This window comes from Hakea prostrata, chromosome 3, assembly GCF_041222555.1.
Source record: "Hakea prostrata isolate BN-2017 chromosome 3, UWA_Hpros_2, whole genome shotgun sequence".
NCBI lineage: Eukaryota > Viridiplantae > Streptophyta > Magnoliopsida > Proteales > Proteaceae > Hakea > Hakea prostrata.
Genome location: NC_142602.1, coordinates 16,335,900 through 16,363,721, shown reverse-complemented (window position 1 = coordinate 16,363,721; position 27,822 = coordinate 16,335,900). Strand labels below are relative to the sequence as shown.

Genomic DNA, 27,822 nt, shown 5'->3' with positions numbered 1-27,822 from the left:
GACACTCACTTTCCTGTTAAGGGAGAATCTATTTATAGGGAAACGTGTCAGAAGGAGAGTGTGGGACCTACGTTTGAGGAGTGATGTTTGAAAGTAAGGAGAGAGAGGACTGGACTTCCTGTGGTCGTAGCAGGAAGCCCCGATGCACATCCAACGGCCGTTTTGGTGCCACGTACATTTTTTAAAAAAATTCATAAAATATAACCAGAGCCGCCGCCAAATGCAGAATAGAGGTCCGGACTCAAACCGAAACCGGTTTCTCTACCCATATGGATAAAGGTTTCTTTACACTTCTTCATCATATATTAATTACAAGAAGAAAAATCATTTCTCTAAATTAAAAGTCGGCTTCATAGTAGACTCCACACCTAATGTGGGGCAGAGAATGGCCTATCGTGACAGGTAAAGAATTGCCTATCGTGACAGGTAAAGAATTCGGACTCAAAACATTTAAGCCGGTGTGCATTAACGTAGTCAACCTTTTGGGCTCTTCCCCTTCTATGGTGTGGGGTCTTTTTTTTTTTGTTAGTATTTTCGATGCAGTTTGTAACTCACAATACATGATATTTTTATAATTTAATTTCTGTAATTGCAAGAAGAGAAAGTCAAAGTCATTAGATCTCGAAAATACCACCTTTCTTGCTCTCTTTCTTGCTCTAAGAACCATACAAAAGGTATTTACAAAACAACAAACAAAAATTATAGTATGAGAGTGCATAGATGAGCCAAGATGTTGACATAATTTTTTTTTTAGAAGTTGTGGGACCAAATAAAATTGATCAATTGGTACAACTAATGGATGCTACAAAATCTAATTTGTTAAGTTGTACTTGATCAAGTCTTGCTGCCAAACTGTTTGTTATCACAATCTAGCTAAAAGATAAAGCATTTCCAAAAATGGCAGAAAAGATGGTTAAAAGAATACCTCTTGGCCTTGGATGTAATTTTAAGGATTAAATTGGAATGATTTTTTAATTTTCCCTAATTTTAAAAATTGATTTTAGGAATGTGAATCAGTTACATCTCTCAAAAATCTATAACAACTTCTTGCCAAACATTCTTTTTTAAAGAAATAACAAGAAAATTCTTTGTGGTTGTCAATTGTCACCTTCCATTATAAAGAGGTGGACTAGTTCCAAACTTGGAGTACCAGCACAGAATGGTGTCATTTTTCCCCCCTTTCTATCTAGATCATTATTTCAAATAAATTACTGTTATTTTTTTTATGTAGTGAAAATTTTTCAATCTACATGAATAGATTCATGATACGTATTCAATCTTCTTTTTGATAATTCGAAAGAAGATTTAAAAACGTGTTAAGATGAATTAAAAAATTTTCTTTCCATGTAGATACAAATTCAAAGTCATCATTAATGGTTAGATTCATGCATGTTTCTAATATTTTCTCTCCCTCAGAATAGAAAAAATAAAAAATTATTTTTAAATTAAACATACATCATGAATCTAAATGTGAGTTAAAAAAAAATTCTCCATAAAGGTAGAACCGTAGGAGATCGATACTCAAATGGTTTCAAACGAAAGCATGAGAGATTAGATTAGAAAGTGTTTAATGAAGTTGATGAAAACAATCTCCTTTCCCAAAGTAATGGAATAATTATTTAAGTATAAAGTTTGGTCTATTGTTGTTGAGGATAACATTTAAGCATTATTAAAACTTTTATATGTAGAGATTCATGCAGGTGATGTCCACCAACTAAGATATAGCTTTAGATTCTTGTAGGTAAAATATTATGCAATATAAATTATTTAATAAATAACCCACTTAGGGCTGTGGCATTACATTTGTTAGTTACAAACATTGGGTGGAATTACCAAAAGAACCCCCTAGTTTGGGTTTAGGATAATTCAAACTCTTGACTTGATATTATGAGATATTGATCTTTGTCAATTAAGCAAACTACTTAAGGTTAATATATTGAAATACATAATTTTAACTTTATTACCCGTTATTTGAATTATGCATTAATTGATACGATATTAATATTGCTTGCAACTTGCATTGAAACCATGCTTTGGCGAAGCACATAGATTGGGTTCCGTAAGCGAACACCCCTAGATTTGCTGGGTCAAACTAATTCAACTTGGCAAAATTCTTAGGTGCCCGATGTCACAAATCAATTTATAAATAGTTTGGCATTAATAGAATAAGATGTTGTATTATATTCATAAGAAAAACAAAAATATATATATGAAAATGAAATGCCAGGAGGTTACCTAAAAAGCAAACCCCAGGCCATGTTGGGGAATCAAAAGTAAGGAAGCCAATGAGTGTAAAACACTATCTATTCTTTGTTTAATTTAATTGTTCTTTTTGTAAGATACCTATTTAAATGAAGAATATTCCTTTAATTAAGAGTGTTAATTAAGTTGATTAAGGAAGTCAGGTTTATTTTAAAGTGGGGGAGAGTGTTTGCTTGTCTGTCTGAGAGAGAGAGAGAGAGAGAGAGAGGAGAGAGAGAGAAGAGAGAGAGAAGGTCAAGGTGGGGATCGAAGAGGTGTTGTGAGAAGTGGCGCCTCGAAGGGTTGAATGGCCATTTAGATTTGAAAGGGCAAGTGGAGAAGAAGGAATATGAAGGTACCATGGGAAGTGAATACCAGTAGCAGTGCCAGAAACCCAAGGTGACTCCATCGCTCACCAAAAGCCACCTTACCAACATTGCCCCCACCCACCCACCCATCCATCCACCCACACACACACCCCACTTCTTGCCCCCATCAGTTGTTGTGGTCATCACTTCACAAATTCACAGCTCTCTCTCTCTCTCTCTGACATGGAGGTCATCTATGTTGGAAAAAATCAAGTACAACACAGCCAAGTGGACAACTCCTCGGAAGATTATCAAGTACAACACTGCCAAGTGTACAAACCCTCGGGAGATTTCCAGACTCAGGGAGTCACCCACCGGGCAAAATCTTGAGGAATCCGGATCACAAATCCTGTGGGACTCACAGGTAAAAAATAAAGAAAATATCCCATCACCCAGAATTCATGGTGGTAAAGCCGTTGGGGAGCACTCTGTGCTCCACCGACGGGTAGCTGATCCGGACTCAATGTTGAGTAAGAATATTTTTATAGTGCTTCCCTCAAGGTTTTTCTATCACGTGTTTCATGTGTATGGCTAATTTATGGTTCACTTTATCAAGTTTGGATTTTCTTTTTTATCAGTAAGGATAATGGTTTATATTCCCCTCAACCTTCACCATAAATTCAAATGGATTTTTGGACCTCCGTAGGGCCCTATTATGTTTTGATCCAAATTCTTATACCTAATTTGGAAGATTGACCTACATCGATATATTTTGATAAGTGATCTGAATGACCTAGAGCTCACCACTGATCTAGATCTGTGTAAGAGGTGCAAGGGCAGAGCCCCCGTAGTACAATCAACTCGACCCGATGGATCGACCCGTTTACACAATTAGAATATATATATATATAGGTATCTTATGTTTGCCTATTACAATATTGAGAGATTTGAGATTTTCGGTTAGGGTTTCGGGTGAAAGTTATTGTAATATCGTTCTTGATTGTGAGATCTCCTTTTGTTTTTCTTCTATATAGTGGAAAAACTCTTTTTCTTTATCTGCGAACGTAACATACCACATCGGTGTGTGAACCACGTTAAATCTCTCTGAGTTTTCTTTTTTGTTTATTTTTTGATGTGTTATTTCATGGTGTTTGTTCCAACAAGCCTATTAAAGGACTCATATCTAATTTGTTTTATCATCATTTAGAGGTGAATTATATCCTAATATACAGTAAAGAAGTGTGAGAGGACTATACATCTCTACCCGAAAGGTAGAGGATTTAGACTTTAAAACCTTAACTATGTGGAAACACAGAAGTCAAGTAACTCTCTGTTCGGGTTTGTGGAATAAAAAGACTGTAAAAATGTTTCCCTTTGTTCTTAAATTTTAATTTTTTTTTTTTTTTGGTAAACAACAGATTTATTCCATCCGGACAGGGAGTGGGGAGGAACAAAGTTCCATCAACCACAAAGTGGAAGACGGCCATTCTTTTGGGCCCGAAACCGAAAAGGCCTTCTTGGCTAAGAGATCAGCTATTACATTAGATCTCCCTTAAGTTTGAAACTATAGGTAGAATCACAAACCATCTGCTTCACTGATCTCAAACCATGTGGAAGATCTTAGTGCTAATCTGCCCTACAATGAAAATGACCTTGGTGATGGACCCATGCCAGAGAAATGAATGCACCATGGAGTGGAGTGTTCCAAGGTTCACACAACTCATTCCAAGTTATCATAATATCCTGACCATCACGCATTTCTTACTTGATGAATAATTTAGATGACAGAGCAGGCAATCAGGTCCTACCAGAGAAAGTTCATTTCAGTGTCTTTTTTCTGTCAATTCTTCTTTCGCATTTCCAAGGACAATGACATGCCCTTTGCTTGTGAAAAGTATTTAAAAACCCTAACTCTTTGATCCCAATAGTGTCCTACTTGTTAAAGTTGGAAGAAATATTCCAAAAAAAAGCCTTAAAAGGGAGAACAAAATTTCATTATCATGGTATTCTTATGAATTGATGGGCCAACATCTAAAAAGTTATTTTGAAGTTTATTTTTATTTTTTTTTACAATTACATTTTCATTGATTCTTTCCTTTATTCTCTATTATTTCTGTACTTGAAGTATTGATTCTTTCCTTTATCCTCCATTATTTCTATAGTAGAAGTGTTGGCATCCAATATCATATCAGACATGTTGTTTGTATCAAATATTATATTTTATTGACCAATATATTTTAGTTCCGGTCAATAGAGAGATATAGATATATGTATCTATTGTATCTAATATTGTACAATATAATATAAAGATAGACAACATTTACTTGGAACTAACAGCTTCTATGATACTATTTAGAGTAAAACAAGGTTGGGTTAGGTCTGATTTTTTTAAACTCTCATACTTGGTTCAATCTAAACCCACCCTAACCTTGACTCATGATTGACAAACACAACCTACGGCAAATCTTGTTGTGTCCAGCTCAACCAAAGCCTAAAGTGATTAGCCCTAATCAAGCTGTTTCCGGAAGAGTCTAATTGACGTTTGGCCTCGGTGGTCACAGGTGATGGCAAAGTACGATTCCATATTTTCTACCCCAATAGGTAAATGATTGTGCTACCTTCACACCTCTCCACACATACTTAGGAGAAAGACTCAACTCTGAACATTTATGATTCAGTTTACTAACTCTCAGAGATTTAACTCTCCTCATATATGTATGATGAAAAGATGTAATGAAAACAAAATCTTCTACGCCGATGGATAGAGGATCCCAACTCGTCTATCTAACAGGGCAGAAGAAGGAAAGAGATGGTGGATGGACGAGATGAACTAAGAAAAGAACAAAAGAATCATGACCACAGTGCAAAAAAGGCCACGGGAACTATTTGGTAGTTGAGAGAGAACCCAAAACCTCGAATTCTTATCGAGTTAGGCAAATCATGAATGGGTTGGAAAATTTAACAATGAAAAATGCCAGGTTTTCTACAAATTTTTCCAAACCTCTATTTTATGGGTTATTTTACTTTCTCATGCGGCCATGCCTAAGGAGCAGGTCACACAGTTTCTTTAACATAAACTGCACCAGACGGCTTTGGAAAACATGAAAATGCAATCATCCAAAACAGAGGATGGGATGAATACAGGGAACCTGGATGGTGAAGCAGAATTCATAAATATCAACAGAAAAAAAGAACAGCGTGAACCACAAGCATTGAAACTTCTGTTGAATCAGATCTTAAGGGTCTCCTCGTTAGAAATAGACTAGAGAGAAGTATTTCCCACTATGATGATCAAGGATTGGGACCCTTTCATGAAATAGTAGTACTCCACAATTTCTTCATACTGATGCAAACCCTGTCACAGTGCTGCCGACTCTGCCTTTTTCTCCTCCAGAAGTTTCAGCTCCTGAAGCCAGCTTTCATACTTAGTCATTTTCTCCGTTTGCTCTGGTGTCATATCACCATTCTGAGGCTTCTGCAATTGAGCTTCTGCAAGACGGATCTGCAAAATTTAAACACAAGTATGTGAAAATACTGTAAACAACATCTAGCTGAATTAGAACTAAAATCCCCAGACCATTAGATACATAAACAATAAAATTTAATCTCCACCTGAATCAGACCAAATAAACACAATGGCCATGATGTCTATCAGTTGAGGCAAAACACTTGCATTTGTACGGATGCTACTTGAATCGCTACTTAGTGCTCAAGGTATCAAAAGCATTGTAGTAGAATGAACAAACTGTGGTTTAACATCCCAGTTTTGCCCAAAGATTGTGAGCACTGATTTATGACAAACTTCAAAGCACCTGAATAATTAAGCTATGTAAATCAAGTGGCGCTGGAACAGCCAATGTCCCTGTGACATTAGGTATTCTCCCAAGCTTTTCACAAAGAGACGAGGGCAAACTCAAGTACCACCATTCTACTCCAAATCTGATGATATATGGTTTCCACCAATAAATTGCAGTGGTACCTCATGTTTAGTGGATTTACCGCTTCAAATGCAATGTTCAAACTTGAAAGTTATCACATTTCTCCTGGTCCTTAGAAAATAGTAAGGACTCAGATGCAGAAAAGACTTACGAGGCATCTTTAAGTTACCATAACACTACGGAGTGAAGCTGAGCTGCAGTTCAACACGATGGCTACCACATCAGACAGTCTACCCAATAAACAACATCAAAATAGCCATGGCTGTCAGCGAAAAAACTTTACACCATTTTGCAACCTTCAAATGGTTATTTGCCCAAGTCATTTGGAAAAAGGACTTTGTCATTATAAACCTCCTTGAGGACAATGGAATTCATTAAAGACAAAAAAGAATACAAACCTCCAAGAGGCACCAGCAAAGCCACACCCAAGACTGCATGTTTTTCTTTCTTTTTTCTTTTTTGGGTGGTTGGGGTGGGACCAAACTGACAGCCAAAAACAACTCAACATGCAATTAGCTAGGAACACAACCTCAGCCAAGTCACTATAAATATTAAGTCAACTCACTCATTTTCCTTTTTGTCACAGCATCCAGGCAACCCAAGGTGTTGGAGGTGGTCCAAATGCAAGGCAACCAAGGTGCCTGGATGCATTGGCAGATACTTTTGACAACCACAATTGTTGCCTTGTCAGATTCATATGGTTCCCATCACCGAAAAGTCTAAAGCACAACTGCAAACTTTAAACATAAAAATCAAACACCCTCCCTGCAGCCAGCTTGGATGGGTGTCCTAACCTGACAAATAAATAACTTAAAATACTGCAGGGCTCAAAAGTCCCTAAATCCAATCCAGACAACCACTATTATTTTTTTTGGTTTGCCAACCCTGGTTTCCAAGGCTTTGCCTTGACTAATTCGGTGTTCGACCTGGGTCGCACACCTGGCTGTAGTGGGTGAGTCTCCCAGCGAGGATTTTTTGCATCCACAAGGTTTCGATACAGGAACCTTGCTTAAGCGGACCACGCTGCTTACCACTTGGACCAACCCCCGTTGGTTCCAGACAACCACTATTACATCGATAACAAAATAACATGAAGAGTGAGAAAATAAACCTTCCATGATTAAAAATTCCCGTTTCATGAGGCTGATTTTAGTCAAAATCTGGTTCAACCCTTAACTAGACCAAACCATAAAAATCCTTCTCTCTCCTTTAAGTAATCTGCATCGCAAATCATCTGCAATCTATGGACCACAGCCTCCATTACAATGACATGTTTATCCACAGAAACCATTAATCTAGCATTCACCAAGAAGGCAACAGGACTAAAGCCGCTCAGAGATGCACTCAAGATTGTCCATCTGGGTCAGCTGTGCCTCAAAAGACTTTATTCGTCCATGGTAGGGTTCTACAGGGCTTAGGCTTCTCAGTTTTGAGGTATTGATCTAATGGGGCTAATTTACAAGCCCCAAAAAAGGGTAATGAAGGGACACAGCATCACTACTTGAATTAAGTGTTTCAGTTACAATAGGATACTTAATAGCTAGAATAAATTACGTTTTGGGTTTATTTACTCAACTCTGTCTTTAGAGTGATTACGGTCATTTAATTATTCAAGTTAACCCATCAATTGACTTGAATAATGAATATAGCTTTTTAAAGAATTTTTATGCCATTGAGTAACCCACATGGGATTGATATCATGTCTCTTCCCTCCCCTTCCACCAATTTGATTTATTTCCCTAACAACGCAGTTGCAGCCCATTCTGATCATTACGAACCCTAGATTCCTTCATTTTTCTCCTATTAAAAACCCATAAATGTAACCCTAATTTGCTTTGAATTCAATTCTAGCACTTTCTTCCATCATTCAACTTAATTTTACCTTCATTAATAGACTTCTACATCAATCTAACCTAACCTACCCTCAGATCTTGGGTATTACCGAACTTTAGCCCTGGTTCGAACTGAAAATCTTATTCTGACCAAACTAACCTGTTCAAATTGGATCCTGGTTATTGGCTATACTAGTTGGATCCTTTCCAATCTAGAGCTACATTACTCAGCCTTATCCCAACTATATAGGAATGGCCACAATGCTACATTGATCCCAAGAGGAACAAAATTAATAAGCAATGAAAGAACACAAGAATGACACAAACTCTGGGGCATCACCTAACTTAGATATGAACTGCAACTTCAATGCTCAACCTTCCATATGAGGTAAAGGCATGTACTACAAGTTTACAACAACAGTGTCCCAACATCACAGCTAACTAAACAGGTTCAGCCACGTGGATCTTTATTTTCCAATCAGCTCTATTTAAAGTCATATAAGGAGCAAGGCCCAGGCTAAACATGTCTTTCTTCATGACCTCTCCTACCTTTATATCAGGCGTGCCTCTAGCTCTTCAGGTTCCCTCAAATCTTTCAACCTTGGCCACTTCTTTGAAGCAGGACACCAAAGGTATCCATTGGAGATAGTCATGGCACCTCAAGTGACTCTCTCACACATTTATCATGTCTCGGAGCTACCATGAAGGGCAGTTCTCTTTTTGTATCTAGCCATTTGCCAACACATTTGCTGAAAATTCACCCAAAAATAAAATAATTGCTGAATAACCTCCCCTTATGATGCCCATGCATCATTTTATAATGTCGGACAACTGAACACCCAAAACGAAAAAGTAGACGAGAAATGAAAAAGTAAATATTCTTCCCTGAAGAATGACGTGGATAGCCTCTTCTAAAGGCCTCCCCAACCTGACATTAGCCAGCCTTTTTTATCGTTTTCTGAGTGTGTACAGGTATATATGAGCTAACTAATGATAAAAGGTTGCTTTCCACCACACTGCACAAAGTTCAAAGCATCCAGAGTACAACATCTTTTTATTTCTTTATTATTATTATTATTTTCAGTATTAGATTAGATAAATATAAACCAAATAAGTATAGTAACATATAAGGTAAGAAGACTGCAACTATTAAGATATACTCTCCATTGAGAAGTGCATCCTTTACCTTTAGCAATATCAGATATCCCTCTGATATTTCCAAAACTATTGCAATATTGCATAAGTTCTCAAAGAATGACAAAAAAAACTCCTAACACTACATAAATTGGGGGTTGAAATTTTATTCAAGTATCTACAAAAAAATGATTACATCGAAGGAAAATAAATTAGACAAACAAATACGGAAGTTTCACCCAAATTCAAGGTACATGCAACAGATGAAGTACAAATATGTTTCAACCTCTCAATGCAGAAAGTCATACCTTTAAATTCTTTAAGCCACCCTAAAGTCTAATAAAACCCAAAGAAATAAAAAAATAAAAAATTCTCCTATGAATTTTCCACCACATAAAGGCAAAAACAAAGGAATCAAGCTTTTTCCTGGAGAGGGTGAGCGGAATAATCTCATAATTCAAAAAGTTAAGACGTAAATCTAAGAAAAGTTACCTTCTTCTTGAGTGCTCTAATTCTCTTAGAAAGATCTGGACCAGGAACCGCAGTAGAGCTCTCAGTCGGTTCGGGGGAAGGAACAATAACAGGATGATCTTCTGAAACAGATAGCACGTTCAATTGATTTCTAACTGCTTCAACAGTTTCAGATCTCTGAGCCGCATCTTCAACAATAGGCACCTTTCCGGTGGTCTTCAATTCCAAGCCATCCTCCTCAACAAGCAGCTAGATATAACCATCAGAGATGGAGTCATTCTACTATTGATAATCAATATAAAAGGAAATAAAGTTCGCAAGAAAAATAATCAAATCGCCGCATGAAATAGTGAAATACAAGCAATACCTATCAGATCTATTGAAAAGCGGGGCTCTTAACAAAACATAAACTAAAAGTCCCTATGAGAATATCAATGAGTTGCTGTGGCAATGAAAAAAGCTTTCGGCTTGCAGACAAGACTTGAAATCTAAATTTCTGTGTAAATATATGCTTTTTACAACTAGCTTGGACCTCGCTTATAATTGTCATTGAGCAAATGCGAGCCCAAGCAGTGGTAATGCAAATCAGGTTCCAACAGCTAACTAGACAAGATGGACAACAACTCCCCAAATATCCCTGGTTTAGAGTCTTTAGATTCATTTCGACCTGTTTCAAGCAGATTTCAAACAAAACAGCCACATTCACAAGTTTCGACCCGAGAATCTACAAAAATTCGTTTATTCACATTGAAACTTGAGGAAACCTGGTTTAAAACCAGGACGGGCACTTATTTATGCCAAATATCATTTAAAAAGTATTTGTTTGATGTGAATAAGCATTGCCCTAGACATAAAATGATGCTTAGCAGTCACCAGTCAGTACATTGTGCATACACCAGTATCATTTATTCAGTATGGCTTTTTTTAGAACAAATGCAAAAAAAGCATACTTGCATTGGCTGGGGAAAATCCCAGGTTTAGACCATATCTCAATTTCTGGCTGGTCAAAACAAGTCTGAAACCAAGTTTTAGAACCTAGATAATGTAGAAAAAGGTTCAATTAAGAACCGATCTATGTTAGGATCGATAACAGTAGCAGCAGATCATCAATACTACAAGTAAATCATTATTAGACGGGTAACACCAAATAGAAGGTATCCAATCCTAGTTAACCAGACAGCAGTTTGGTGCCAAACATGATCAAATGAAACAGGGAAAGACTGGCACTTATGCTCAATCTAAACCAATTCTGATGGCTAATGACTGAGTCATGAAGGCACTGTTTGTTAGCTGAATCTGAGGTGGGGTAGGGAAAAGTTTGAAAAAGTAAAATTTTCCATGAGATCTCAAAGTGTGGCTTGTTTGGCTCACTAAAGTGGGAAAGTTGGTAGATAGCTTTCCCACCCCATCCCTTCTCAAAGTTCCATTAAATAGGTGGGGTTTTGTGGAAAAGTGTAAAAAACAACAAAAGTGGGACCCACATTTGAAACTTTCCCACAAAATCCTTTCCTGTTCCTCCACCCCCATTACGTATGGGTCCCTACATGTTTATTTTTCCCACTCCACCTTTGCAAACAAATGGTGCCGAAGGGAATCCCAACATAGAAGGTTTAGTCAGAACTTGCAAAAAGTGTGTATATTGGCTTCAAATCAGGGATCAAAGGGAGCACCTGGTGATCAGAATCAGTCCTTGAAACCTCAGATGATCAGAGTTCTTATTACAGAGAAATCATAGAACAAAATTTGCAGAAGAAAATGTAGGAGGAGCAGGTCCGCAGAGCGTAGAATGACTAAACTGATTGAGTGCAGCAGCAGCAGCAGCCATTGGCTTAATTGAAGGCTCTGTTCTGATCTCCTAGAGGGTCTCAGGTCTCAAGTCTCAATGGCAACTCATATAGATCAACAGTAAAGTAGCACCACAAGAAAATTTGACTGCTAAGTAAGAAAAAGATAGAAGAGAAGTGCAGGTAAGGGAATGGTATCTCAGCCAGGTCACTGCCCACAGCTATCTCAGCTGTTGAAACATGGAGGATCTCATAATAAATGGCAAGCATGGCCCAATTCTGTTCTTCAATAATCTGTTTATTCCTGGCAATGTCAGCCAATTAATTGCTTATACAAGCTTACAATGAAAAATAGAAACCATTAACCTAATTATGAAAAGGAGAAAATACCTACAATTAGAAACTACAATTCAGCCTGTTGCAGGAGCAACTACTAAACTAGAAGCTAAACTAAGCTCTCTAATTCGCACAGGCACAAAATTTTCACCCTTCAAAAATGTCTCCACATGATCTGGTCTTGGGCCCCACAGAATCTCCTGGTTACATTCTCACCCAGGCAAAATATGAGGCTGTGACACTGTTCACATGAACCAGTAACGTGAGAAGTGTTTTGGCCTCTTTTCTTCATTTGCCCTACATCACCTGGGCTAACCTAAAAGCAGGTTCACATGCAAATTACCGGGAAGGATCACGGGGCACAAACTTAGGACCAGAATAGTGGGATAATAACTCGACATGGACTGGTCATGACCTTGAAAACCTCTGATTGAGTAGCACTATAGAGGAGAGGAATAATATTATCCATGTTTGGCCAAGATCCAATGGATTGATATGGTTAGCAGTGCTAAACAGGAACTTCCAAAACAGTAACATAAAAAATAGCAATTCGGATCGAAAAAGTCAGAACTGAAAACCAGATTTTAGGGTTCTCCAAATGTAAAGCTAGGTTTTGAAATAAAAACTGAGTTCAGAATAGAAACTGAGACAAAAAAAAAAAAAAGGAAAGTAGAATGAAAACCATAATTAGAAAATAATGCTTGAACAGAATTAGCAACTAATGGGAAACAGAAACCAAAGCAGGAAATCAGATTAGCAACTTGAGAAAACGGAAGATCACAACTGAAACAGAATGCAGCCACTGGCCAAACAGACGAGTAGAAAACAATCCATATACATGCTTAGAAAATGGAGTTCAGGAGAATGAAAACTTGCAGCTGCATGGAAGAACAGTAAAGAAAAGTGGAGTTTTAACAATAAAAAAAGCAACAAATTTTCCCGAAATCCAGAGACTGACTGTGGTTATCAAATCATTAATGGTCAGAATGTCAGATTACCAATAAATCAATGAAAGAACAAGACTAAGAAAAGAAAATGAGAAGACATAAAAGGATATGACCTAGAATCACCACTAGTCCTGTGAATAAGAGGAACTTCACCAATCCTCTTCACTTTACTACAATAGGACAGGAGATGCATCCTCACAATTCACGACAGTCCAAGGACCAAAAACCACCTCTGACCAAAAGAAGGGAACCCCCAATTTCACAACAGCTCAATTTTCAGTTTCTCTTCAAGATAAGCTATCCAACAATCTTAAAAAGTAGAAACTAACTTCATAGTCCTTGATCTAAATCCCCAATATTTAGGCTTCTAGAGTTGGCCCGTTATAATAGAAAACCAAAAGTAAAAGCTAAGCTCATGGCCTGTATAACACAGTATACGTGCTATATCAGTTAAAAAATTTGCTCAAAATTGACTTTTGAGTTTGCAAAACTAACCAACATGGTGTTTCTTCCACAGCCAAGTATCCCTCCCCCCTTTTACACTTCAACCATGATGAAGATGTTATCTGATACAAACAAATTTTCAACTTTTCTGTATTATATAATGTTTCTTGTAGTGAGTTGTCCCAACTGATTGTTTCAGATGCATCATTCAAGTTGGTCACCAACGGCTGGAAGCAAAGTGAACAATGTAGCTTGTCATCACAGAAATTTGTAAACCTTCAGGACTTTTCTCATACGAAAGAAATATAATTTTCCAGGTGTTAATAACCATTCTCATAACCAAAACTGCAGCATGGGCAATCCAGTTATAAGAAAAACTGAAAATAAGATGAAGAAAGAACATATTATAGTTCACGACATGATTACAGCCATAGAACAAAATTCCATCAAAACTTGCGAAATTTCCACCGAAATTTCCCATTTTGGAAAATGCGAAATGAAACTCATGGGGACCGAAAAAATGTCCTTAGTTTAGATCGAAACTTTCGAAATTTCGTCGAAACCTCGAAACCTGTCGAAACTTGTCCAACCCAGTTGGACCAGCTGGTTCATGAGGGAAAAAAATTCCCAAATTTCGTGGGAAACTTGGGAAATTTCGTGGAAACCTAGGAAATTTTGTGAAAACTTGGGACTTTTTCCTGTAAATTTTGTAGTTTTCCTAAATTTTCAATTTTTTTGTTTATTTCATTTTCCCCAAATACCCCCTCCATCAGGACTTCCCTATCCAAAGTGCTTATTCCCTCAGGTTGGTTATCTTAAGCATATTGATGACCAGACTCATAAAGTTACAGTTGTCGATTAACTTGACAACCATTAGCATAAAATGTCATGGGATGTCTATGTTCGTTGGTTGGAGGAGAGGATGTTACAGGCCTTGTATTACTCAGCTCACAGGATGAATCCACTCTTGGCACTCCTCTTAACACTAAGTTGTATTTTCCTTTTATTGTCAACTATTTTGAAGTTAGAAATTATATATTGAATGTTATGTGCTTAAGTAGTTAAGTTTATAATGTACTGTTTGGACAACTCTACATTGATGTTATGCACATTGAATGACATATTTACATTGATTTTTTTAGCAAAATATAACAAATGTATTATTTATACTCTAATTAGCTTAAATACAGGATCCCACCCCAAAATAATCTCTAAGACCTGTCGAAACTTGATGTCAAAACTTGTACGGAAAAGTCCTTAGTTTCCTCGAAATTTCCCAAGTTTCCACCTAAGTTTCCCATTTTCACCTGGTCGAAACTTGAGTTTCCCTCGAATTTTTTACCATGATTACAGCCGCAACTTTTCAATTCCCTGAGAAAGAATGTCACATTATGGGGTGAAGCGACCAGCAACGCTGTGGGATGAGACTGCTGTGAGAGGCAGCCTGGTCTGCTACTGTGGCAGGTTCCTGTTGGTTTGATGGAGCACTTATTAAGGCAGTCCAGCACGAGGAAAAAATGGGACCAAGGAAGAAATTATATTATTTTTATATTTTAAATTACTGTTCACATGAACAGCACCCAAATTGTTGTTCACAGGCAGTGCTTAGGGAAGCTGGTGTAAGAGCAGCTTCTGTGTTAGTGGAATACCCTATTAGTAGCGGCTATTAGTTTAGCTCCTGTTTTTCAGTTTTAGAAAGTTAGTACTAGTAACAGGTTTAAAATATAGAAAGTATGCTTAGCCTTTATTTAGAAGTTTCTATTTTCATACATTTCTATTTCAGTCCTTAATTGCCTGTTAGTTATATATAGTTTCCATTTTCAATTGGCTTCTATCTTTGAGACTCCTATTCAGCAAAGCTTCGGCCAAGACACAGGTAGGCCCCAAGAGTTGTCTTAAACAGAGACTTGACTAATGGAACTTACATTGCTTGTGTGCAAGTGTTTGTTCTGAGAAAGACTTGTTTCAACACCTGAGATACCTGAAGCGAGAGGCTCAAGGCTGAGACAGACTACCATCCCTATTCTGCTTCTTCTTCTTCATATCATTTTCTGGTTTCTTATTTAATATGTAAAGGGGGAACAAGGAGGAAGGCAACAATCAACAACAATATTGTTGAAAGGTTCAGTTAGTCTTCTACATTAAAGACTCTAACAGAGAAATGCATGTTTTGCATATTGAGTTTGTTAACCCAAAAATTTCAAGATGAGGATGTAGTATCAATGTTTTGTCTTATAAACCTGGTTAATGAAAGTAGTACAAAGCATGAAAGTTTATTCCCAGCTCTATTGTCTCTTCCCTTCAACTTGAGAGTGAGTTTTCCTCAACACACTGGGGTAATTATTGCAGTTCCATTTCTGTGTACCAGCCAAATTGGAATGCCACAACCAAGATGAGCCAAATCCAAATCTGGATACAGTCCAAAAAGATATTTAGGGATGTTGTTTACTAAAATGGGGTTATAATGCAATCTTCAGCTCCAATGGAATATTAGATATACTGGAGAGCAGTTTTCAAGTTTCTTTGTTTGAGAAGTGTCCTTTCAGTAGTTTCTATTTTTCAAGGAGTTTATCTCTTTTATATGCATGTAATCCTACCAATTCAGTACGTTGGCAGGAATTGGAGACACCAGCTCAACAGGGACATGTTACCGTGTGTGGCCTTCCCTTCCATTCCACCATCTCATATCTTCCAGCTGAGTTCTCTCGTAACACCTTTTGAGAAGTGTCATCTTACTAGTTTCTATTTGCAAGGAGTTTACAACAAGACTTATCGAATCTAAATAGGGCAGGCTAAATGGATCCTTACCTTCCATTCAACTCTATTTGAGGCCATACCAGGTACAAGGCCTAAGCCATGCATATCTTTTTTCACCACTTCTCCTAAGCTTATTTGAGGTCTGCCCCTAGCTCTTCTTGATGCAAACCTTGTCAAGGATAACGAGACCCGATGATTGACTAAGGAACCCACGACCATTCTGCGGATAGATTAGGATGTGAGACTTTGACCTGTTGTTTATAGTGAAGTAATAACCTTGCTATGAGATGATGCCACAGTCAATTGTGGAAGGCTGATTGATAAGTCTAAATTGAATGTCATGCATAGTTGTCAAAGCGGCAAGGCGACCAAAGTGATTGGGGCTCCGTCTAGGCAAGTAGGCAACAAAGCAGCGCTTAGGTAGCAATAAGGCGACCAAAGCGTTTGGGTCAAATTTGTTCAATATAACTACTTTTAAACTACTTTTCAATATAAGTACTTTCTATAATAAGCTAAACAAATATTCAAGTCACATTCATCCAAAAAAAAAAAAGCATTCAAGAATCATAATTACAAAAAATTATTCAAAAAAATAACACAAAGATAAGTTCATCTCATCAAACCATGGTTGTCAAATAAGTTCATCTCATCAAACCATGGTTGTCAAAGCGTTCGCCTAGGCATTAACTGATTCATTAATACTTGATGTTAGAGTATGGCTTATGCTTCACATTTTGTTGCTGATGAGTAGCGGGTGGGGGTCCAGGGATGCCGCCTTGGAGCATAAAATAGGTTATATGTCACTTTGGGCCTTGGAGTTCCTTTGCAGATTGGATGTCAATTAAGCGGTTCAAAACAAAGTAGTTGAAAAATCGCTTTGTGGCCTAGGCGGACACTTTGACAACTATGATTTCCATGGAAATCTAATAAGTTCAATTAGTTGGTCAATAACCAAAGAGAATAAGCTCTTAAACTTTGCATAAAAATTAAACTATCTATTCATAAGAATCCAATTACATTATAAAGATTGATTGCGGAAAAATAAAAGGAAACAAAACCTTCTTTTTATGAATAAATAAATATATTAAAAGGCAAACAAGACAAATACAATAGAGAGCAGCCTTCAAGCAAGAGGCTGAATAGGAAAACTAAGACCCCAAGAGACAACATTGAGCATTGTTCGTTGGGGAATCAACAACCGGGGGATGGGAAGTAGAAATAATTCTTGTAGAAACATCGAAACAGATGGTTTTCCATAACATGTCTAGGGAACAGAATTTGGAGGTCCATTGTCTAAGATTGCGCTCCCACCACAGATGGTGGATAGTGGCACTAAAAACTAGCTTACCAATCTGACCACAAATGGAGAAACCTGCAAATTTTTTCAAAATCCAAGACCAATCTTGAGCAAAACCAAGAGAGCGCCTTGAACGGGGCCAAATGGAGGCAAGGGCTTTATCCCAAAAGGAACGGGAGAGGGGACAAGTGAAGAAGAGGTGGTCGAGGTCCTCTAAACCATTCCGACAAAGGGTGCAGTTTAGGCTAACTAGGATATGGCGGCTAATGAGGAATGATTGGGTGGGGAGGGCAAGGTTAAGAGCTCTCCACAAGGTGAGAGAGTGGCGGGGAATGTGATCTTTAAACCAAACCAAGGGTGGCCAAGGAACCAGGGGGGAGGGTGAGTGGATCAAATTCCAAGCTGAGGCGGTGGAAAATGATTTGGAGTGGTAGGGGAGCCAAACGATGAGGTCATAAGGGGAGTCAAGCGAAGGGGGAAGGGAGTCCCAAACCAGTGTGAGACTGGGGTGGGGGGAGGGAACCAGGAGCCATCGGTGATAAAATAGGTGAGAGGGGTTGCTTTAGGGATGTGAGTCTCATAAACTGTGCGGGGGCCAAGGATAGTGAAAAGAATACCCATCAGATGGCACGGATCGTGCCAGAACGAAGTAGAGGAGCCATTGGAGATTTGGATGGAGATGGCGGAAAGAACAAGTGGTCTCAAAAGGAGGAGCTTTCACCAAACCTAAGAAGGGTTAGAAGGAATGGCAATAGTCCAAAAGGAAACAAGATCTTAAAAGAAAAAGGAAACTAAAAATTATATAAAGCAAAATACCCCAAAAAAAGAAGAAGAAACAAACAGCAATAAATGGCCACATTTATGCACATCAACCGCAATCAATATTCATCCATTGATGCAAATCATGACACAATTTCTTCTTTTTCGGTATTTTACTTCATGTAATTTCTAGTTTCCTCTTTCTTTAAGCTCTTGTTTCTTTCCCTCTTTTTGGCAATCAGTCTTTATAATGTAATTGGATGTTTATGAATAGACAAAACAGTTTTTATGCAATGTTTAAGAGCTTATTCTCTCTAGTTTTTGACCAACTAATTGAACTTATCGGATTTCCATGACATTAATTCTAGACTTATCAATCAGCCTTCTGCAACTGATTGTGGTGTCATCACATACCAAGATTATTGCTTCATTATAAGCAACGAGTTGAGGTTTCACATCCTCACCTGTGCATAGGGTCTTGGGTTCCTTAGACGACCACCGGGTCTCATTATCCGTGACAAGGTTCGCATCATCCATTATTCACGCCAACATTGACCCAAAAAAGAAAGGGTAAGTTTCCCATTGCTTCAATTAATGTTATTGCCCAAAAGAACACACTTAGTGATGAGCATATTTGGGCAACAAGGTGCTGCCAGCTTGTCCCTCAACTTCACACTTAATTAATGGCCTTGAATAGGTAAGTAAAATGGTCCACTCCACATTAATTAATGGCCAAAAATCTGGTACATATATGGTTGTATAATCAGGTAAATATATGGCAATTGGCAAGTTATTGTTCTCTTATTAAGGAGTGATTGTTGCCTTCTCTGACACCAATTAATGTAGCAATCATTGTGGATTTCACATAAATTAATTCAAAGGCTTGAATTATGGAATTCCATCCTTGAGAAACACCTTCAACGGGCCTCCACAAGTTGGGTTGACCCAAGTTGCTTGAATCAGCCCATTAAGCGCTTATTTGAACTTCTTTGCTCGAGTTCTTATAACCAGCCCAACTGGTGCTTGAATTGGATACTTTGACATTGTGTCATGATTTGCGCTACTTCTAGTTCCTCCTATTTGGATTAAATCACCATACAAGGGCATTCAAAGGCCTCCGTTGAACGTGACAGTACCACCTAAATTGACTCATAGTTTATCGTTTAGCTCTAACATGATCACTTCTTACCTTATTCTTCCTAGTTTTGTCACTCATTCATCTTAGCATCCTCATTCCTACTAAACTGAGATTATCTATATGATAGTTCTCAACAGCCCAACACTCTTAGTAACATGGATGTAATCTTACAAACTCAGTAGGATGGAAGGGATTGAATTTGTGAATACTGGTGCTTGACAAATGGCGGCATGACCACTTTCCTTCCCCATTGATTCTGTCTTTCTACCTACCAGGTGAGTTCTTTCATAATACCCTCCTCCCTCCTTGTCCCTTCTTCCCTCACCTTCCTCCATATTTCATCCAATCATTATTCTTCTTTGCTGGTTTTTTGCCACAAAAATTTATATTCTATGCATAGTTGCCAAGGTGCTAGGCAAACCAAGGTGTTGGAGAAGAATAAAATACAAGGGGCCACCAATTAGGCTAGCAAGGCATCCAAGGTTCCCAGATCAACCAGAGCGCCTAGATGCCAAGGTGTTGCCTTGACAGGTATAATTCTTTGCTACCTGTAATGAGCAACAGTGCAGCCCCCTACTTCCCAACCTGAAATCATGTAGATCACATATCCCTAGGCAATTCAGACTGCTAAATCTAAAATTAAAACCCCATAGATTTGTGAGAACCAAACGGGTACTCGGACGGTCAGACCAGGTTCTACCATACTACCAAGGTTACTTGCAGATTAAACATTATCTTTTCCTTTGTTATCTGGGAGTCAGGCAGTACATTAGTCCTAGGGGCTATTCATCATCTCCAAAATTTTTAATTTGATTTGTATCTTCAGGCGAGAATCCTATCCATCCAAACCACCATCATTTTTCACTCTTTGTATTCTGGTCGTGAGGTGATGGACCACTTTTCACATTTTACACTTAGGCCACCTTCCAATATTATCCTTTGTTTCTAAATTCTGTACTAACTTAATGGTGGAAGGCCAGTTAGGATGGGAAGAAATCTGAGACGGGATATGGGTCTTAAAGAGGAAGAGAAGTAATCACATACGATGAAGGGGAAAAATCAAACAAAACCAAGTCACACAGGCAGACCACACAAACTTGAACTTCAATTTCTGTTATAACTTCACATGCGAACTCTTCTACATTAGTATAAAGATAGAAAGGAAAATACCCTTACATAAAATAGACAGCAATCAAAAGGGAAACTATAAAGATATATGGCAAGAAAAGGAACTCTACCTAAGAAATCCCTATGCAATCTACCCATCTCAAACAAAATAAATATTGTATATTAATCCTAACCACCAGCCCTTGCCAGACGATAAAACTAGACGAACCCTTGTTTGGGCCTCCAAAGTGAGTCATGTTGCTACAGCCAGGCTAGGGAAACTGCACCACTGATGCAGTCTAAACCTCCAACTAGCAAAGCCTGATGGGACACCAGCTTGCGAGCAAAGACGAAATTTCAGTAAAGTTCACCAGTTCGCTACCTAGTGAACAGGCCGAACAAGCATAATCTTGCTGAAATTTTGGCGAGATTTCGCCCATTTCGGGGGGTATTTTTGGTCATTTTAGGTTGAAACTTGGTGTCTACCCTAATTTGATGCCAATATTTGGTAAATTTTAATTATTTCATATAAATTCTTCCATTTAAATTCTCCTTCCTAGCCACATTCAATAGTTACCTTCTGAGGCCTAAATCATTCGGACATAATTGGAAAGATTACCTGTTGACCTTGAAGATTCCATTACAGAATCCCTTCATAATTTAAATTATTTTCATAAATTCTTTTATGTATATACTCTTCACTAACCACATTTAGCACGTTAACTTTTGAGGCCAAAATCAATGGAATATAATTGGTAAAATTGCTCATTAATCTTGAAGATTTTGCCATAAAATGCCTTCCTAATTTGAATTATTTCCAGAAATTATTCTATGTAGATTTTCCACCCTAGTCACATTTGGCACATTGTCTTTTGAGTCTTGAATCATTGGACAAAATTGGTAAGATTATCCATTGACCCTGAAGATTCCATTGTAGAATCATGAGAGAAATCAAACATCGTGAGAAATCAGAAAAATATCGATACTTTGGCGATATATAGTTGATTTGATGATATATCATGAATATTGCCGAAATTTTGGCGATATTCTGCAATTTCAAAATTTGGTGGCCGTTTTGGTTCGCCTTTCACCAAACCAGCTGAAATTCGGCGAAATTTCGACGAAAGGTTGTACATTGCTTGCGAGAGGAATACAGGTGTAGGAAGGAGGTACAACTCAGATATGCATGACATTGTTGCTGAATGGTCTTTTTGTCGAGGACAGCAAGTCTATGAAATCTTTTGCTGACTCAATGGTCAAATACGAAGATATGGGTAATCTAAAAAACAAGATGTCAAAAGAAAGACCAAATTTAGTAACTAAAAGAAACTAGCAAGTAGGAACCAGATTTGAATAAATCTAAAGGTTGCCAGGACTAAAATTGCTCAAAAAAGAAACTTGGATTTTGTAACTAGAGGGAGGCAAAAGAAAATGAAATCAAATAAAAAAGTAAGGAGCTGAAAATAGAAATTGAGAAACAAATTAAGGACACATTTGTTAATGGGCCAGGGAACTGTTTTGAGTGTTCTACCGTTCTTAGAGAATGGAAGAACGACCAAAATGCGTTTGGCAAATTGGATCGTTCTTTTGTTTCAGGACACGATCCAGTCTACTTTCACGCTTGAGAAGGCATTTCGCAAAACCATGTGGACTTGTTTTGTCATTCTCAAAGTCAAAAAACAAGTTTCCAAATGAAAAAATCAATGGAAAACACACAACTCAGGTGCCCTCGCAAAGTAGGGCTGCAACTGGGCTGGGCTAGGCCAGGCTTTTGCAATCCCAAGCCCAGCCCTATATGTTCTAATCTGGAGCCCATTCCCGCCCGACCCTAGTTCATGGCCAAGGATTATTGTCCCTGGCCCTAAGCCCTACAGGGTCAAGTCAAGCCCATTCCCGCCCTAATTGGCCCTAATTGGGCCAGGTCAAGATGGGTTGGCCCTGATTGGCCTTGATTAGCCCTGATTGGCCCTATCCCTGAGCCTGATTAGCCTTGATTGGCCCTGATTGGCCTCGACCCTGATTAGCCTTGTCCCTGATTGACCCTATCTTGGCCCAAGCCTTAATTGGTCCTATCCTTGGACCTAAAATATCAAATGTAAATTCATAAAAAAATAATAATAAAATAAAAGTATCATAAGTAAACTAAAAATAAAATTCATAGAAATATAAGATGATTCAAGCTCATACAAAATGATAAAATAATCAATAAGTTGGTAATGTTGCTTTAAACATAAATAAATTCATACTCCGTAATTCTATATTGATCTCTGAAAGTCTCTCATTGCTTTGACGATGGAAATTGAAAATCTCTCCCATTACTTTGGTGATTGAAATTGAAAACCCCTCCCATTGATATCCTTATTAAACAAAAAAAAAAAACATATTCAAAACTTTGTTAACAAGTAAATCAACGATAATTTAGTATTGATATTTTTTTCCTAGTTAAAGAAAATTATATTTTAGTTACAAACATAACTATCTGTCCTTAATATTTTTTTTCCCCCTTCTTCTGAAATATCACATTGGAGGCAAAAGAAAGATGTCAATATTCATGATGAGAAGTCATGATGAGAAGTTGGGGTCTAGATTTGTTAGATATTAATTCTCTATATATTAGCTTCTATTATTTATAATATATTATCTTGCCTTAGTCCCCAAAAAAAAATCAATGATTTTTTGGAACTAAAAATGACTTAGTTCGAAAAATAAAAATAATATAAAAAGTGAACTCATAGTCTAATATGATCAAAATGACTGAAGGTCAAAGTTGAGACTTATAGTTATATCAATGTTAATGTGAAGATTTAGGGTAAAAAATCTAATACATGATCAGGGTCAAATTAACATTAAGACTAGAGCCAAAATTAGGGTCAGGATCGGGCCAAAATTAGGTGGATGCTTACTACATTGGTAATGAATATATAATTTATTTTTATTAATTTTTTACAAAACATGATCATGTTTTTAAAATTTGACACTTGTCAAATATTCACTCATGTGGATTATAATTAATTCCTCTCCATATGGGTGGAGGGTCCAGACTCAAATGAAGGCCAAAATCATGGGCCTAAATTATGGCCAATATGAGGGCCAAGATCGGGTCAAAAGGTCAAAATCAGGGCCAAGATCAGGGCCGGAATTAGAGCCAGAATCAGGGCCAAAATGAAGGACGAGCCGGGATGGGCTAGGCGGACCAGAGAGTAATCCCAGGCCCGCCCTTGGTCCTAGTTCAGGGCCAGAATATGTTGGCCCTAACCCGCCCTTAGGGCCAAAATTTTTAGCCCAAGCCTTATTCGGGCTCAGGGCAAGCTCAGGGCGGTCAGGGCCACTAGGGCCAAACTTGCACCCCTATCACAAAGCCCATCAAATTATGCAACTTCGTAGAGTTGATATCTTTTTGCTCTCTCTTCTTTTGATCTTCCTCTCTGCTCACTCTCACCTATGCGATCTCTTTTCTCTGTCACTCTCTCATCTCTATGAGCCCAAGATCAAAGTTTATGCCTTTTGGCTTTCGCCAACTGTTAGTGGGCCAGTCCCACCCATACATATTTCATAACATCAAAGATTCAAAATGTTTCTCAGTCAGAAAAACTTGCTTACTAAAATAGACTGAAAACAAAAGGCATAAATTTAAACTTAGCCTGCAAGAAGCTTAAATTGCTCTGTAAGACGAACAGAAAGAAGTGATGACAGACATACTCACTTTCTACCATTCTCTTTCAGTTGAGACTTGCGAGTTCCAATGCAGATAAACCGCATTGACGTCTTCTTTAATCTAAAACGTCCTAAACCCTAGAAATCCATCTCCCACAGTGGCCAGACATCAGAATATTTGAAACTCCATCTTCAACAATGGCATGAAGTTGGAAGATGAAGTTGAGGCTCCTCCTCCTGAATCCATCCCACATCTCTCTCCCATTGCCAATTCCATCACTGCTCATTGTTCAAGTAAGTTTCACACTTCTTTCTTCCACTTCATTTTCAATTGTCCAATGCTGAAGTGAATCAGCTTCTACAAGAATTTTGTGCAGTTTGCAGTGCCACAAAGAATGAAAGTATTTTATGAAAATCTTCATCTTGTTACTGTTAGTCTTTTTTTCATATATTGATATTTGAAAGCCAGGTTAGGGCTCAACTCAAAATGCTTTCATCCAAAAGTAGGCTCCTCAAACATTCATAACTTCCTCAGATTAAATTGGATATATGAACCTAGGTGCCTAGGAATTGACTTCAATTGGAATGCAGCCTCTACAATTGAATATCTATTTATTTATTTATTTTCACACTAGCTGGAGGCGAACTTGATCATTAAAGCAGAATCATCCAAAGGATGAATAAAGGTTTGATTAATTTCTTCTTTGAGTTCAATGGACTGTCCCTAGTTAAGTGATCCCAGCAGAACAGAAATGGACACTAATTACAATGTTTTGAGTTCCATATCTTAAATATCAAAGTATGCTTTGGTGAACTAGATTTTAAAAGCTTTTGGTTTTGTGTTTATTACATATATGTATTATGGCATTTTTGTCATAAAAATTGTACAACAACAAGAAGTCGGTAAGCCCTTGTATCAACTAAATGGACTCCTACCTACTAATCAACTTTGTTTGAGGCCATACTAAATACAAGACCTAAGCAATGCATATCCTTTCTCACTTCTCTTAAGGTTATCTTAGGTGTGCCCCTAATTCTTCTACTTCCTTCAATTTAGATTAAATCACTTCTCCATACATGGGTATTTAAAGGCCTCCGGTGAAAAGTGACCATGTCATCTCAATCAACTTTCTCGTACTTAACAACAAAAGTTAACAATTTTCAATTTGTTCCATAGTCGTTCTCAAATGTTCTGAGCACAGGTTTTCCAAAACAATCAAAATTGTGCTCAGACCACTGTTCCTTTATGGAAACATCAGAAAACGATTCTTGAAAAGTACGTTATTCCCAAGAAAGACCATTAACACACACATACTTAGATGAGCATATACGAGAAAAGAAAAATAAGAAAATATCAATCAAATCATGAAAGTGAAAACAAAACACTGAGTTTTAGAGAAAAAGAGGAGAAGGTGGAAGAAGCAAACAAGCCTTCCAACCTAGAATGTTAATCCAAAAACCTCAGCAAAATTTTGCTCATTTTGCCGGTTCCAATGCCACCAAAACAAAATGTTGCCAAGTTAAGAAATTGGCATAATTTTGGTCAAACTTTCAGCCTTTTTTCTGATTTGATACCTTGTGCATTACTGCATCATTTTGCCAAAATTTCAATCAGAACTCACCTGGTATCCCCTTACATTAAGAACCTGCTTGAAGCATCTTTGCCTTGTTTAGCTGCTAATATAATGATTGTTACTTGTCCTAAAAGGTGTCAGTGGGCAGGAAGGTAGATAACATACACTGAATTCCTGTAAACAAAGTCAACTTGTCCATGAAATCCCAAAGTATGGCTTGTTTGGTCAAATGGGTGAAAAAGTTGGCAAAAGTTGGCAGACAAGCTTCCTCATATTGTCCGTTAATGTGGCATGCTACTTTCCCCACCCCATCCCTTTTTCAAAGTCCCACATATTTAGTTGGACTTTGTGGAAGAGTGAGAAAAACATCACATTTGAAACTTCTCCACAAAATCCATTATTTTCCTTTCTTGTACCCCCATCCTACTACATATGGGTCCCACATATTTATTTTTCCCACCACACTGCTGCAAACAAACGGTGCTAAGAGTTCTACCAAAGAACAAAATACACATAATCCATACATACACAACATAGGTCCATATAGAATCTTTCTGGGTTGGTACTCGTGACTCATCACACCTCTAAGAAGTCAGGTAAAGCCTGTGGTACATTTACACTTATAAAAGCATGAAGAGATCAGGGAGGTGATACCCACAATCAAATATTATTCTCCAAGTTAACTTCTAAAGAAAAAAGAAAAAAGGAGAGAGAATAAAAACTTCCAGGCATGACCTGAACAAATGAAACTGCAAATATAGAAAGAAGTTATGTAAGCTCCCATTGTTGGGAACTCAAGCACAGAAAAGGCTAGCTCATCCATAAGAACCTACGGAATTTTCGCAACAAACAAACACATTCTCCACATACATGTTCTATAAGCATAGTTGGCTTCTTTGCACCAATAATCACTCTTAATGTAACTACAAGTTTCCACACGATATAATAAATACCAATCATTTTACAATTACACCAGTGAACTCATCAACAAAAGCTCCATAAGAAGTAATCCCACTGTTCAATGGTTACCCTAAACCTCGTGTTACTGACCAAGGCACAGTTCGCAATAAACCTACTGGAAAAATAAACGAGCGAGCTCTCTTTATAAACTAAATATTTTAAAGAAACTAAGCAAGCACCTGTTGTTTCTTCTCCTTCCTTTTTTCATTCCTTTTTGCGGACTTTGACTTGGGCTTAGCATCCAAGACAGGATCATAACCCGGAGGAACCTCATTAGCTTCCAACCCTTTTCTCAACTACACAAAACAATAAAAATCAGACAACAACAACGAAGAACTGGCCAAAAGAGGGGAAAAAAAGACTTCTTTTTCCTTCCTACCAGAGCACCTTTGGGCTGGTAAATCGCAACTTCTTCTTGAGGTGTATATCCTGCCCTAATTCGAATAGCTTTTCTGAGAGAACCGTCAGGTCTCCTTGTAGGAGCCAATAAACGCTCGCCTTCTTTTAGGGTTTTGCTTAACTCAGAAAAATGTTCCTCACTTTCGCCCTTTGCAGCCATTGAGGAATCTTCGCATGCAATCAATGAAGATCCCAGCTTCCAAAGTCACTCTAAGGGAAACATATTTCTGCGGAAAAGACGAAGGGGAAGAGAAAAAGAAAATCTTTGGGACGAAATTGGAAATGTATCAAGCGTTTTTGCTCCTAGTTTCCATTCTTGCTCTCCTTGTTCATGTTCTCTGTTGAGGATCGGTGAGTTGGAAATTTGAACTCGGGGGTACTGTATTGCCGAGTGAAAACACGGACTTACTGCAACGGTAGTAATTGAGGTTGGGCAAATTTTGCGAAATAAATTTGGTGCTACGGTGCTAACCGGGTAGCAATAAATTTCCTGCTACCCTGCTAGCAGCGAATGAAAAGCAATAATTTTAATATAATTGTTCATAAATATTTTTTATTTTAAAAGTACCTTTGAAGATGCTGTTTCATTGGTTTCTATTAATGTAATAGAAACATTTGGAATACCTGAATAACACACGAGCTTGGTTCAAATTTTACCCGCTGAAATATAGAAGCATTATCTAATAAACTCAAAAATCATGGCGTTTCGAACTAAAAATGGAAATTCTATGATTCTATGATT

General features: G+C 37.8%; 1 protein-coding gene across 1 annotated transcript; it reads right to left on the bottom strand.

Moving 5' to 3' along the window:
- Nucleotides 1-4,019: 4,019 nt before the first annotated feature.
- On the bottom strand, nucleotides 4,020-27,494 carry PYM (partner of Y14-MAGO). The gene is made up of 4 exons (XM_089149467.1): nucleotides 27,061-27,494; nucleotides 26,861-26,977; nucleotides 9,946-10,173; nucleotides 4,020-6,051 (listed from the first exon to the last, which is right to left on the bottom strand). Exons 1-4 carry the CDS (start codon nucleotides 27,238-27,240, stop codon nucleotides 5,908-5,910), a joined length of 669 nt encoding a protein of 222 aa, XP_089005593.1. The 5' UTR covers nucleotides 27,241-27,494; the 3' UTR covers nucleotides 4,020-5,907.
- Nucleotides 27,495-27,822: the final 328 nt, after the last annotated feature.